Source organism: Anopheles coustani, chromosome 2 (assembly GCF_943734705.1).
Source record: "Anopheles coustani chromosome 2, idAnoCousDA_361_x.2, whole genome shotgun sequence".
NCBI classification, from domain to species: Eukaryota; Metazoa; Arthropoda; class Insecta; order Diptera; family Culicidae; genus Anopheles; species Anopheles coustani.
Genome location: NC_071289.1, coordinates 52,539,759 through 52,553,409, shown reverse-complemented (window position 1 = coordinate 52,553,409; position 13,651 = coordinate 52,539,759). Strand labels below are relative to the sequence as shown.

Below are 13,651 nucleotides of genomic sequence, written 5' to 3'. Positions count from 1 at the left end.
GTTACACTTCTTTTCAAAAGCCGGTTGACGCCTAGATTGCATAGGAAATCTGCTGCAAAAAAAGGGGTAAAAGAATTCTGAAAAGAAGAGCGGACAGTTGTGAAGAGAATTCTTTTACCCCAAAATAACGCCAAAATTTCTCGTTGGGTAACACACCATTTGGTTAACGGTTTTCTGGTTGTTGTTCCTTGTCAACTCCAACCACGCATTATAAACGTATCGCATTTTAAACGCGCGATGAAGTGATGCGAGATTGTCAAATAGAAAAAGACCAGAAAAAACTCTGAAAAGCAATATGTCAAAGAACAAGATTTTCGTAAACAATCAAAGAAAATTTTAATTTTCTTACTTTTTCCCTGTCCAGATGGAAGTGAAAATGCAGCACCGATCACGGGCGCATATGTTCCAGATACAAGTAAGTGATGGCGAAGCGCCCCAAACGGCTGGCCACTCCCGACGCGGATCGGTGGTCGAGTGGTTGTTGGCCCGTAAATTGGGTCTGCTGCATCAGATAGGAAAGCAACTAATACGACTCGTTTCTTTTTCTCTCTTTCTTGCCACCTTCTCGCGCCTTCCGTTGTGTCCCCGTTTTCGTAACTTCGGCTGGCTTCCCCCCACGGCGGGCAAATCGCAAATATGTGGCCACGACGATCGCGCCTCGCCATGATGTTTACCTATCGATTTTTGCGCAACGATGCGTCCCAATCCGAACTGTGTGCGTCCCGCGCGTAGGTCAGAGCACTGATCAAAACACTCAAATGTCTCCAGTCGGACGATAAATACCAGGCCCTGCTGTTTCTTATCTCGGCAATCAAGCTGTACGTCAAGTTTCTGTACAACGATTGCCAGGAACGCCTATATAAGCCCGCAATACTCAAAGAGTTGAACAACATCGAGAATGTGATCGTAGTGAATCTGCTCAAGACGCGTGGTGCGGGTACTGCGTCTGCATCGGCGTCATCAGTGGCAACCGCACGCACGAGTGCATCTTCCTACGGTGGTGGGTTGGCCAGCACAACCCGTCTCGACCTCGGCGGCACGAGCATACGAAGTACGGACCTATCGCTTGGTGGCGATGGGTTGCTGATGATGCATCCACATCGCACCCAACCGCACCCGCCGCTCATGCCCTGGGACTTACGGGGGAAGCTATTGCGCGGTAATCTATTCGACGGCCTGCCCCCGACCGACAGCGTCCGCTTAGGGGCAAATATCAGTGCGGCCGCCTGCAGTTCCCTGTTGAAAGGAGGCCAACGTCTCGCGAGTGCTGGCCGGTGGTTGGGCAACGTCCGGATGACACGCGCACTGGTGCGAATGATCGCGAACCATGATTTCAAGCTGCTATTTAACATGTTCGAGCAGAGTATATTTCCGACGTGGAAAATCTACAAAAACGAGCGAATATTCGTGCGAAAACGGCCCGCCCTAACGACGGTTACCGTCCGAACGTCTCTGCCAGCCATCTGCTACGGCAGCGGCTCGTCGCACTCGCCACCCGCAACCTACATCAAGAAGGAGGAGTTTGATTTCGATCCACCGTATTCGATCGCAGACGATCACTGCTTCGAGGAAATTAAAGATGAAGATGACGACGACCTGCTGCTGATGAAGGAGGACGATTCGATCGACATTTCGAACGAAATCTTCTCGGAAGAGGAATCGTCCACCAATAACACCTCGCTGATGCTTTCGTCCGACACAAACACGCTGGACACGAACGACTCAAGCATGGTTTCGCATGAAAGAAACAAGGAACAGATCTACCAGTGCTTACTTTGTGATAAAAGGTACAAGCAATCAACGGGTTGTTTGAGCAAAATTAGTTAACAGGTGAATATTTCCTCTCTTTCGCACAGCTATAGGAAAAGAAAATCTCTCGTCATCCACTTTAATCTCCATCCGGGATACTGTCCCGATTGTGGGAAGCAACGTGGGGTAACATCGGATGTAAGTTTTAAAACTATTCACTTTAGCTCCCCTTCGGAGTGTTATTAAAATGAACTTTTATTTTAAGGAAATCGTTGAACATAATCGAATCTATCACAAAAATCGACCTCACATCTGTGAACACTGTGGCGAAACGTTCACCCGCAACCAGCAGTATCAGATACACGTCCAGGGGCATTTTATTAGCCAAAAGCGGGTCGCGGAACAAAACTGTAAAAGTGAGTCGACAAACGATTGGTGGTGATGGAATTAATTCGTCTTGAAGAATGCGATATAACATGAAATCCGTTTTTTTCTACCATCCGTTCTAGAAATCCACAAACACTGCTGTAAAACATGCGGCATCGTTTTTAACAATCAGAAATATCTCGAAAAGCACATCCAGAAAACGAACCATCAGATGGAAGGCGTGGTGTGCGAAATCTGCGGTGCAATATTCTGTAATAGTATGAAACTGAACCATCACGTAACTCGAATGCATAACAATGGTGAGTCACACACACGTTGTGTCCTCTAGCCATTATACACGATCCAAGTGCTAAATATCTTTCTGCTTTCATCGATTTTTTCACAGTGTTCTCACAAAAGGCATCCTTAGAAAGGAACATGCTGCTACAGCAGACGAGTACCAGCGTTGTGGAAAAATCCTACTGTTGCGATCACTGCGGGTTGTCGTTTCTATCGCAAACAACCCTTCGGGATCACATAAAGCTTGCTCATACATCGGTTCCGGAAGATGTGAAGTCATCACAAACGGCGACGGTGAGTGCCGGAATATGTTTCTACAACAATCCTCTGAGGTGGATTTTAAATGAAAAGTACTTATATGTATACTTTTTCCATTCATAGGAGAATAAGTTCGAGTGTAACATCTGCAATAAACTGTTCGCCGCCAAGCGGTCGCTCAAACGCCATAAACTTTGCCATTCGGAAGAGAGGGCCTTCCGCTGCACGGTGGACAACTGCAAAGATGCATACAAAAATCAATCGCACCTAGCGCGTCACATGAAAACCGTGCACCACATCGAGCCCCAGAAGCGACTGCCGAAAGGGAAGGCCGCCGCCGCAACCGCTGCTGCTGGTGGTGGTGCAGGTGGCTCTTCTGGCGGTACCAGCGCCACGCTGTCCACCTCCACCACCGGCGATCCGTCACGGGCGTCCTCAGCCAGTGCCGACTTCATTAGCCACGGTATTGGCGACGGAGTGACGATCGGTGGTGGTTCATGCGATTCGTTAAAGGTCGGTGGTGGTGGCGTTGGCGCGTTGAAAAAGTCGGCCCTCGGTAGCAGCGAAAAATCGCTCGGCGACAGCAGTACCAACTTCAGCGACAATATGTCTTCGTTTAATTACGAATTTTCTGACACGACGGGTGGTGGCAGTTCGACACCGGCCCTTCCATCGCTTGGCGGACGGGACGAAGGTACACCAACGCTACTATCGTCCGCGATGCTCGGCGGAAGTGGTTCAACGATGGCTCCAAGATCCCAAGCGGGTGCATTCAATGATCCTGGAATAAGTTTTGCATCGACAAGTAAGCAACAGCAACACAACCAGCTGCAACAACAGCACCTTAGCTGGCAAAACCTGGAGTTTGGCTCGGTTCCGCAGCATCGGTCTACAACACTGGCAGGTGGTGGTGGACCTCCAACTCAGCCCATGCAAGACCCATTGGCCACACAAGGCAGCTTTCTGGACACCGGGCATCCGCAACACCACAATCTCCACCACCAAGCGCACCACCCATTAGGACCGGGATCGATGGGTGATCCGATGGGTGGTGCTGGTGCTGGTGGAGGGGTTTTTATGGCCTCCTCCAATATGATGCCAGGTGGTGCGAGACGTTTCCCTGTAAGTAGCCGCCGATAAATAGCCTCTCTTTAACAGTAGAAGTAACTTCATTTCACTCGATCTCTTTGTTTATTTACACAGCTTCCAGATACCACTCTGACCTGCGAGCACTGCGACGAAACGAACTTTGTTAATGCGCAACAGTTTCAGGTGCACGTTCAGGATCATTTTGTCGTGAAGGAGGGCAAGGAACCCGCGGGCAAAAGTAAGCACTTCAACCTGTGTTTTCAGTTTTTCAGCAGTGAATAATAATATATAATTTTCGGTACTCCCTCCCTAGAACTGCTCCGATTGATATGCAAAACATGTAACCTGGTGTTCGCCACTGGCGCCCAGCTCGATCGACACATCCAGAAGACGAACCATCACACGGAGAGCATCGCGTGCGAGATCTGTAGTGCAATATTCAACTCCAACCTCAAGGTCTATCAGCACATGCTAAAGTGCCACAAAAACGGTAGGTTGTGTCGTGAGAGTCATTCATTCAAGGTGTAGAAACTGGGTGTCTGGTCAAATACGACCGTCCAAAATTTGGTTAAGATTTTGGTTCTGCCCCGAAGCTAGTTGACAGTGTTTTAATCTAAAAGATTAACTAGAGTCTACCATCTGGTGCAAATCATTGTATTGTTTCCGATCCCTCATAAGATAGCTTCAATATCAACGGCCTCCATATAGTGTGACAATATCTGACTGTTTTGTGTTACTCGCATTACTAACGGCAGTTTTTTTCGATCGAAATGTTTCCTTTTAAATATTTTCAGACATTTGGTTTGCGTGCGAGCAGTGCTCGAAAGTTTTCATATTGAAGCAGGACTACGATAAACATCAGCTGGTGCACCAGACAGTCACGGACCGATCGATCATCTGCGAGCATTGCGCATCGTCCTTCCTCACGCAGGAAGCCCTCAAAGAACATATCAAAATAGCGCACTCAATGGTAAGTGGGTACATGGAATGGCACGTTCACCACGGGCCTGAAGAAATGGTATCAGTTTGTATTTCTTCAAAAAAATATTTTTTTTATATGTTAAATTGAAATAAGGTCATTGCATCTACCCGACGAATCTATTTTAAATAACAAATGTTAACGAATTAACATTTGAGTACATAGTTCTTGATAAACCTGAATGATATCTCAGTCATCTCATCTATAAACAGTTCGTTACTATAAAACAGCTATTAAAATGTTCGTAATCCGTTAATTACAAACTATCTCAATCGAATCAAATTATGCCGCAAACCGTCTATGAATTCGTACAATCAAACCAAATTTTTCTTTGACTAAAATCTTCATGTCCGTCCCATAAGCCAATTGTTTCAACGTGTCCCAAAAGATAGTACAGGGTGCGCGACGAATTTTTAAAGTGAATGTTAATAAATTGTTTCCCACCTTTGCGTCACACAGTTCAGATAAATTTCACAGCAGTGTGGAAGGTTATTGCGCTATGTATTAGAAGAAAAAATAAGGGGTTACCAGACGTGACGATATCGAACTAAGAAAGCAAACGGTTGGCCATCTGGACTCATCATCATCATCATCTTCATTTGATTCTACACCATACATTCATAATGATTTTACAACTTCGAGCGTGCCGAATTTTTGGATTCATGCAACGACTATATAAATGTTGAGTTTCAAACGAATATCAATGTATCTGTAGAATACACTGTAAGGTCGCTTGCATTGAATACACCAGTTTCATTTCTCTACGCCAATTATAGGACAAAAAATACAAGTGCACCATCTGTAACAAACTGTTCGCCGCTCGGCGGTCGCTCAAGCGCCACAAACTTTGCCACGAGGAGGAGGCCGCCTTCCGGTGTCCGATCGATGGATGCACCGAAGCATTCCGTACGGCGGCGAACTTAGCGAAGCATAAAAAAATGGCTCACCCGGCAGGTATAGTGGCAGCCCCGACATCCCAGGTTCCCGGATCTATCGTTCCCGGAGTGATGGTAGCACACGATTCGATGGGTGAATCACCCCACGTCGCTACCAAACTGCCAGGTACGATGGCCGGTGGTCCGCTCCCAGCCACGGCATCTGGAACCATGAAGGTATTGGAGAAGGTACACCAGGAACCGGCTGTGCAAAACGCCGGCGTAGGCCAGGTCATGGCAGGTCATCATGGTACGAACCCGCTCATGGCTGTTGCTGCGGGAATGCTAAAAACCGAACCCCGTCCATCGCCTAGTATGGGTATGGTGGTGCCCCCCTCGAGGACGAGCAGTGCAGGAAGTAGCGTCGGGTTGGGCGGCAATAACACAAACAGTGGCAGCGGGGCGAATTTGCCCTACAATCCATACGAGGCGCAAGGTGCCATGCACTACAACAGTGTTGGACTCGGAGTTTCACCGGGATCGAATATAGGTCCCGCTGGGCATGGTCATCATGCGGCCCTACATCACCATCACCATCATTTGCAACAACAACAACAGCAACAGCAGCATGGAGGAAATCAACATCATTCATCACAGCAGGCCCTTCCGCATCATCACTCGCAATCTCAGTTCGTTGGCATGACGAATCCAGCCGGTGCGGCCGGCCTGCACTACACGTCGGCACACGGTGGCTCCCGGGGTGGTACGGGTGGCACCTCGGGTAATCTCGAACAACAGCAACAGCCCTCAACGGTTGGCTATCGAATGGCCGGCGAAGGCGGTGCGAGTGTTGGACCCTCTGGTGGCAATACTGGAAACATTCCTTACGGTTACGCTCAAATGGGTAATGCGTACGATTGGCAAAACATGGCTGAAATGGGCAACCAGAACGCAGGTGTGGAGACCGGTGGAATTGTTGGTGGTGCGAATGCCGGACAAACGCAAGTTTCTTCTGCATCCGCCAGCGCAATGAAGGGTGCTGGTAGTAAATATTACAGCGCAATCCACGAAAATAACCCTGGCGGTGCTGGTGCTAGTGGCGGTGTAGGTGCGGCTAGTGGCGTAGCCACGACCTCCGGGTTTCTTTCTCCGCAGCAACTGCAACACCAATCGCCTCACCAATCGCACCATTTACAACAATCTCAACTTCAACAGCAACAGCAACAACAGCAGCTTCCACATCATCCTCAGCAGGCACAAGCAGGTGGTGTACAAAGCAAGTCATCTCAGGAACATTCTCAACAACAACAGCAACAGCAGCAGCAGCAGCATATGATGAATATGAACAATCAGGAGATGATGGGATATCAGGTAAGCAGTAAAACGAAACGAGTTAGAAGGTTTCGATATTTATTTTAATGACTCATTCTCATCTCTTGTGAACTGACGTTATTTTTATATATTAAGATGCTAAGCTAAGCTTACTGTGATTTTTTACTATATGTTTTACAAACTGATCCTTCTGTGTTCACCACAGAGTTTTCACTCTCTGCTCTAGTGACTACATGTTCTACCTAGGCCGATGTAGTATAACAGAACGATACAATCTTTTAACAACTCAAAAGCGCATTTTCTCGAATGCCTTCTTTTGTTAGGAATAATGAAAATTCGTTTATTAAAAATTCCTGCTTGTTGCGTGTTCAAATGATCAATAACTCTAGCGAAACAATTTGCTCTCAAAGTTTTGTTGGGCTTCCACTACTACTTATTTGTGTACAACTTACAAAGCTATGCAACTACCACAAACATACGGAGGTTCTTTGGGACTATTAAGTGATATATGAGTCTACTTTCCGCTCCCTAGACTGTACACCTCACTATTATAATCCATTCTTTTTCGCACTATGGTAGATCATGTTGGTCTAAAAAGCCGATTATGGACGATGAACTATATATACAACAACAATTCCAAACTGAAATGGGGCACAACTTTTTCATTTCTTCTAATTTCGCGGCCATGGTTGTAACGTTAAAAAAAAATTCGAAACTTCATATTTCATTGCAAAATATTCCCAACAGTTAGATAGTTGCTATGGGGGGTGCCCATGGCGCAGCGGTAGTGCGAGGAAACACCACACCACAGATGTGTTATCGAATCTCGAGTCTTGCACCCTCCGGTATTACAAACGGCTGACCACCACCGATCTATAATATACCGTCTTTCGGTCACATAAACTCTTTTCGGAGAGAGGCCTTGTCTCACATAAAAAAAAGTTAGATAGTTGCTGTTTTTTTATACTATTTCTGAAAAGTATGCAGAAGGCAGCGCTTTATGTTACCAGCGCTATACTATACTACTACACTTTTAATAGTTGTAGGTGATATTTTGTTACTATGAAAAAATAATTTACGAATTGTATGATCGTTTTCAGGACATATGGAATGCCAATATGATGAAGATGGAATTTCAGGAGGAAGGAACTGGTGGTAACGGCAACAGCGGGGCGTACAACAGCTTGGGAAATATCTTGACAAACCTAGAAATGATTGGCGGCAGTAGTAACTTCGAGTCACAAGCACAACAACAACAGCAACAACAAAGCTATGATATGATACCTGCTTCCCGCACAAGCGCCGATCCTCACGTTCAGTCACGAGGACCGTCTGCACAATCACCTGCCGCATTAGCGCAACAGCAAGTACAACAACAGCATCACCAGCAGCAACAACAGTTACATCAACAATCTCATTCGAAAGGAGGTCATTTTCATAGTAAACAACAGTCACAACTCCCAAGTCATGCTCACCTACTATCGTCGGTCGAACCGGGACAGATGGTGAATCAGCAGCATCATCAGCATCAGCAACAATTGCACCATCACCATCATCAGCAGCAGCAACAGCAGCAACAGCTTCACCATCACCATCATCATCATCATCAGTCGCAACAGCAGCAATACTTCCAGGAGCAGCATCACCAACAGGTATTACCCCATTCACATCATTCCGGCTCGATGGGCCACTCGTCAATGGGTGGTAGCCACCATCATCATGCTCAACTTCAACAACAGCAACAGCAACAACAGCAGCAGCAAGCCAGCCCTCACCAGCAGCAAAACCCACATCATAATCCACATCAGCAGCAGCATCATCTACATCAACAGCAGCAACAGATGTACAACGCACACATGCCCCATCATCAGCAGCTGGTGCAACATCATCCGCATGCTCCGGGACCACCAGGTGTGGTTCCGGGAGGCGGAAGCAGTAGTAGCAGCAGCAGCAGCAACAGCAGCAACACCAACGTACCACCCCATCATCCACAGCATGCTGGTGTGCCCGGACAACAGCAGCAGCAAGCGGTTGGGATGAACTACAACCCGGCGCAGCCCCAGGGGGAGCTTGGTAACGGTGCTTCAAACCAAGCGACGACCTTGCCGGCGGACATGGTGAAAGCGCAGGCAAACAATCTACCCTTTGTCGATAGCTTTACCGAGTCGATCGACTACCTGCAGCAGTCCTTTCAATACGTCTAATGTCGGCTATCCTAGCTTCTATCCTCCTTAGTTTGTGCAGCCTACTTTGTTTTGTTGTCACTTTTCGAAACCAAATTCGACCGATGTCACCGCCTCTTGCACGATTTGTAACGGTCAAAATCCGTTTTTAAAATGTGACTAGTAGGAAACCCGTTTCTTACACACGGATATGAATCGTTTGATCTTATATTTTGCACTATTTTGCCATTACTCTTACCGTACCGTAACCGGGACGTTGCAATTAAACTGAACCGATCGTGATCGTTGAACGATTTTCTTATGTTTTGGTTACTTTCCGTTCAGCATAGGGGACCAGAGTCGTCAACCAATTACAAAAATACATGAAAATGCATGCTAAACGCAGACGTACGAATAAAACAAAATGCATATATTAAGATAGTTTAATTTAAAAACAAAAATTGAGGCCTCGGCTAAGTGACGATTAAAAATCGAAAAAGGAAAGCATGAGAGAAAAGAGAAGGTACAGGAACATCTCGTGTTGGAGAAACCTTATACGTATATACGTATATGATTGTACATTTATAAATAAAACATAATATATTTTTAACTAATATTACAATACCAGGACAAAATCAAAATGTAACTAGTTACTGCATCAGGCTAGAATTGATCCACAAAATCCACACGCACGGATTCAAATGCTTCTCGTAAGAATCCCTGTCACAGCAAAACAACGCACAGCGTGTATGTTGTGTGAAATACGTTCCAGGGAGCTCTAATAACGGGTTTTTTTTTGTTGTTGCTTCAGTTCAGATGTGATAGCGTTTCTAGGGACGAGGAAGCGTGTGTCCAGCGGTTCTCTCCGGTGCTGACAAGATCGACCATGGCCACCAATAAAGGGTGCCCCATCTGTCAGAGGAAGCGTTGGATCGTTTTTAGGTTTTAAAGTAAGAATTATGTTTACTAAGGCACTCTTATTATAGAGACAAAAAATTAACCATGCCCGCCCCGGTGAGGTAGAAAGTACAATTTAACCGGTACATTAACGAATGCGAGGCAACAAACCGCGCCTTGCCCCACAAAGCGCACACACAAACATAGCGTTTGCAACTAGGTTATTTGTTTTCTAATTTAAAAGTTTTTGTTTTTATATGGAATTATGTTCTCTTCGTTCTTTTTCCCGCCACAGGAAAATGTTTATTACTATTTCATGTTAGTCCAAAACCGTCAGCTATTAGTTTTTTCATTAGTTAAAACGTGGGAAAGCGTGGGCGTGAGAGAAAAATGTGCATTTTCTTAGTGTTGTTTGTGGGATAAGAATTGTTTCTAGAGATTAATGTATGTTCGTATGATAAGCGGATAACGTCTTAAGTCTATGATTTATGTTTTCGTGTGTTTCAGTCGGAGTGCGTGTTGTGCCAGTGCTCTCTTTTTAAGTTTGTTTTTGATATTTTCTCACACAGTTTCCCCTCTTCTCTTTTGCATTTTACTTTTCGTTGCCTTTTCCTATTTAATTTGTCCGAAGAACAACAGCAACACTCCTCCCATCCAGCGATATAAGGATAAAATAAAATGCTAGAATGTAATAATGGATCGGAGACGGACGCGAAACTGATGAAATAGGGCAGAATAATAACTACATCCCAGCAACAATAAGCAAACACCCCGTTCGGAAAGAGCGTAGCGGAGAGATAGAGTGTAAGAATGTATATTGTAAAAAAGGATATGTAAAACATAAACCTATTCCACATTGTCACTACAGCGCTGGTGGTATATTCGACGATGGTCCTGAAACAGATCTCTGGATTGGATTTCTATACAAAAACTAAGGAAAGCCAAGTCGATGAGACAAACATCCAACTCAGAACTTGCTCGAAACATTGTACAGATTTATAGTTCATATTTTACAGATTCAATAGAGCAACAATTAACAACACCCTTTCTTTAGATGAATTTTTAAAAAACCTTCCACTAGTTCGACGTACAGGTTGGTGAGCAGAAGCTTTACCTAAGGGAAGAGTCACCTAAAACATCTCAAAATTTAATAGTTAATGGTAACCATGTATAGGCAAGCTTAAGAAAAATAGCACATAGTTGAACGAAAAAACATGAACCCGATTTGAATCTAACGAATGAAAAAATGATCTGATCAAACAACTTGTTAAAGCCAGCGATCATCTGGCTCGGTAGTCCTGTTCGAGCAAGGGGTAACAGATAGAAGTAAAGAAAAGCAAATAAAACAAAACACCAGAGCACGTCGTAAGATAATTATATAGTACCGAGAGGCAATGTAAAAACAAGCAAACGCATTCTTTTTCTACACTCAACAAAAGACGTACTAAATATTTAATGAACTATACAGAAGCAAAGCAAAGTAATATATATATATAGTAACGGAAGGAATATAAATCAACACTCAGCCCGCTGCCAATGGTGGCATGTGCAATGGAGGCTGCGGGAATAGAACACTCATTCTCCAATACTCTTAATACTTTCAGATTATACAACACATATTTTGCTATAAAGTCAGTATGAGGGTACAGCTGTGCTCCATCATCGAAGAAAACACAATAAATAGTAATCTTGTGCTCTAGCGACGGATGAATATGGGGAATAAGAACGAAAAACAAATGTGTAAAACGAAAAGGAAAGAGAGGAAAATTAGAGGAAAAGTCATTGAAAACCAACACACACATACACATACACACATCCACTCAAGAGGGAATTAAACAAGAAACAACACAAATTAAAATAACTATTAACCTATTATATACACGATTATTATTATTCTTATGATTATTGATTATTATTATATCATTATAAATATTATTGAAAATAAATGCTAAACCAGAAACAATAATTGTGGAAAAACAACGTGGAAAAGAACGTAAGCTACGATTTGATTATCTCCTTTGCTTAACATTTTACCAAATACCAAACTATCCGAAACACACGAATTACATTTTGCAAATCTAGCAATGTTCTAACTAACAATTATTGACCCCGTTATCTGTGATGGAAAGTAATTACTTCATTTACGGCTACTCGTGGGTAGCCAATTTTAAAGTTGTATTTTTTGCCGCTTGTACTAAAAATAGAGAACTCCTGAATGTTCTAGATGCATAAATCCGTTTTATTTATGAATTGAATTTAGAATTGAATTCTGCCACATCTGTAGTCTGGACGAAGAAAATCACTCGCCAGCCTAGGTTGGGCCAAATGTCTGATGGAGACATTTATTTTCCGACTTTAAAACAACGAAAATTTAGAGTTGGGGGTACAACACAATGGTAAAGCAGCTTGTCTTGCTTGCGTTTCGCTAATTCAAAGCGTCTGTGTGCCGTATACGTTAAGCAGGTTTTTAAGTAGAACCCAGTAGAGTGTGAAATGTTTTGTAGTTGTATATTGTTTAAACTCAAAGTTTGTTAAAATCACACTCGCGAAATTTTCGTTTTACACAATTATATGTAAATAAAAAAATGAACGAGACAACATACCTTTGAGACACGCGCCCTTAAAAGTGGAAATTCGAAGATGCTCTTCCTATAGGAACTGCATCGTCCGCTCTTGTGCAATCACGTGGCAGTCGCCTCGAATTCATCCATTGATGATTTTTTAAATGCGACCACCGGGTCGTTTCACGGATAAGCCATTGGGTTAATTCGCCAATCCTGGAAATTGGTAGCTCCTCTCCGTATGTGGGACACGAAAGGTACCGACTACACAGAAAGAAGATGGTATTTTTGGACCCTGAACTCCGGAGAGTGGTTCCACGATTTGTCTCTGTTGAAAATTTTGCAAACCACTGTACGCGGGGAAAAAAGAATTGACTGGTCGTTTCGTGTTTGCGTAGAAATTTGTAACAAATATCTTTAGATAACACCGCATTTCTAAAATATATGTTTAGGTAACAGGTTGGACCCATCATCATTATCTTGGTTTGCTTGTTTGAACATATTAACGACCACTATCGGTCTTCATAACTCAACGTCTACGTAGTAACATTTTATTTCTAGTAGACTTTGGTTAGTAGTTACTAATGAAAACTCTCTAGTGTAGCCGAGAGTGTAATATCAACTATTATATTAAGGGTTAGAAATGGCGTTATGCAGCAAACAAGTATGTTTTCCCAATGCGGACATACGTGATAAAACAAATTGAAAAAGGCAATAGAATTCGATTTTGTTTCAATTTTCAGTCATCTCATACCAGCACCGTCGTCACACCCGATTCTGCGGAATCGAAAGATATCGGAAAACCGAACGAAGAGCTGTGTGAAATGACTGTCGCTCGCTTTATTTAAATTCTCCATCTACATATCTCCCTAATACACATTATTCGCGCCCTCAGATGTCTCGCGTGCATTGCGCTTCGGGTGTGTGTGTGTGTGTGTCTGTCTGTACTTCACAATCGGTTGCATTTGTTGTTACTAGATCGATACCATCCATTTTCCATCGACATCGACATCGACATGGCTTCCGCGCTGCACCAAAATTTAGCATAAGGTGCTTACCTAAAAAGACACACTGGGCTCTCCC

At 44.1% G+C, this 13,651-nt stretch overlaps 2 protein-coding genes across 2 annotated transcripts in view; one reads left to right on the top strand and one right to left on the bottom strand.

Annotated features, from left to right (window-relative positions):
• Positions 1-290: 290 nt before the first annotated feature.
• LOC131264293 (uncharacterized) overlaps positions 291-13,651 on the top strand; it is a 25,570-nt gene continuing 12,209 nt past the window's right edge. The window contains exons 1-13 of the mRNA XM_058266574.1: positions 291-415; positions 733-1,787; positions 1,857-1,947; positions 2,015-2,165; positions 2,259-2,435; positions 2,522-2,685; positions 2,800-3,795; positions 3,877-4,000; positions 4,076-4,252; positions 4,557-4,732; positions 5,518-6,987; positions 8,049-8,557; positions 12,383-12,390. Coding sequence (XP_058122557.1) covers positions 365-415; positions 733-1,787; positions 1,857-1,947; positions 2,015-2,165; positions 2,259-2,435; positions 2,522-2,685; positions 2,800-3,795; positions 3,877-4,000; positions 4,076-4,252; positions 4,557-4,732; positions 5,518-6,987; positions 8,049-8,557; positions 12,383-12,390 — 5,149 coding nt within the window. The 5' untranslated portion in view covers positions 291-364. The remainder of the gene's footprint in view (positions 416-732; positions 1,788-1,856; positions 1,948-2,014; positions 2,166-2,258; positions 2,436-2,521; positions 2,686-2,799; positions 3,796-3,876; positions 4,001-4,075; positions 4,253-4,556; positions 4,733-5,517; positions 6,988-8,048; positions 8,558-12,382; positions 12,391-13,651) is intronic.
• Positions 13,289-13,651, bottom strand: part of LOC131264306 (ATP synthase subunit alpha, mitochondrial) — a 3,202-nt gene continuing 2,839 nt past the window's right edge. The window contains exon 4 of the mRNA XM_058266595.1: positions 13,289-13,651. This exon is cut by the window's right edge and continues 1,173 nt beyond it. The gene's annotated coding sequence lies outside the window, so the exon portion shown is untranslated.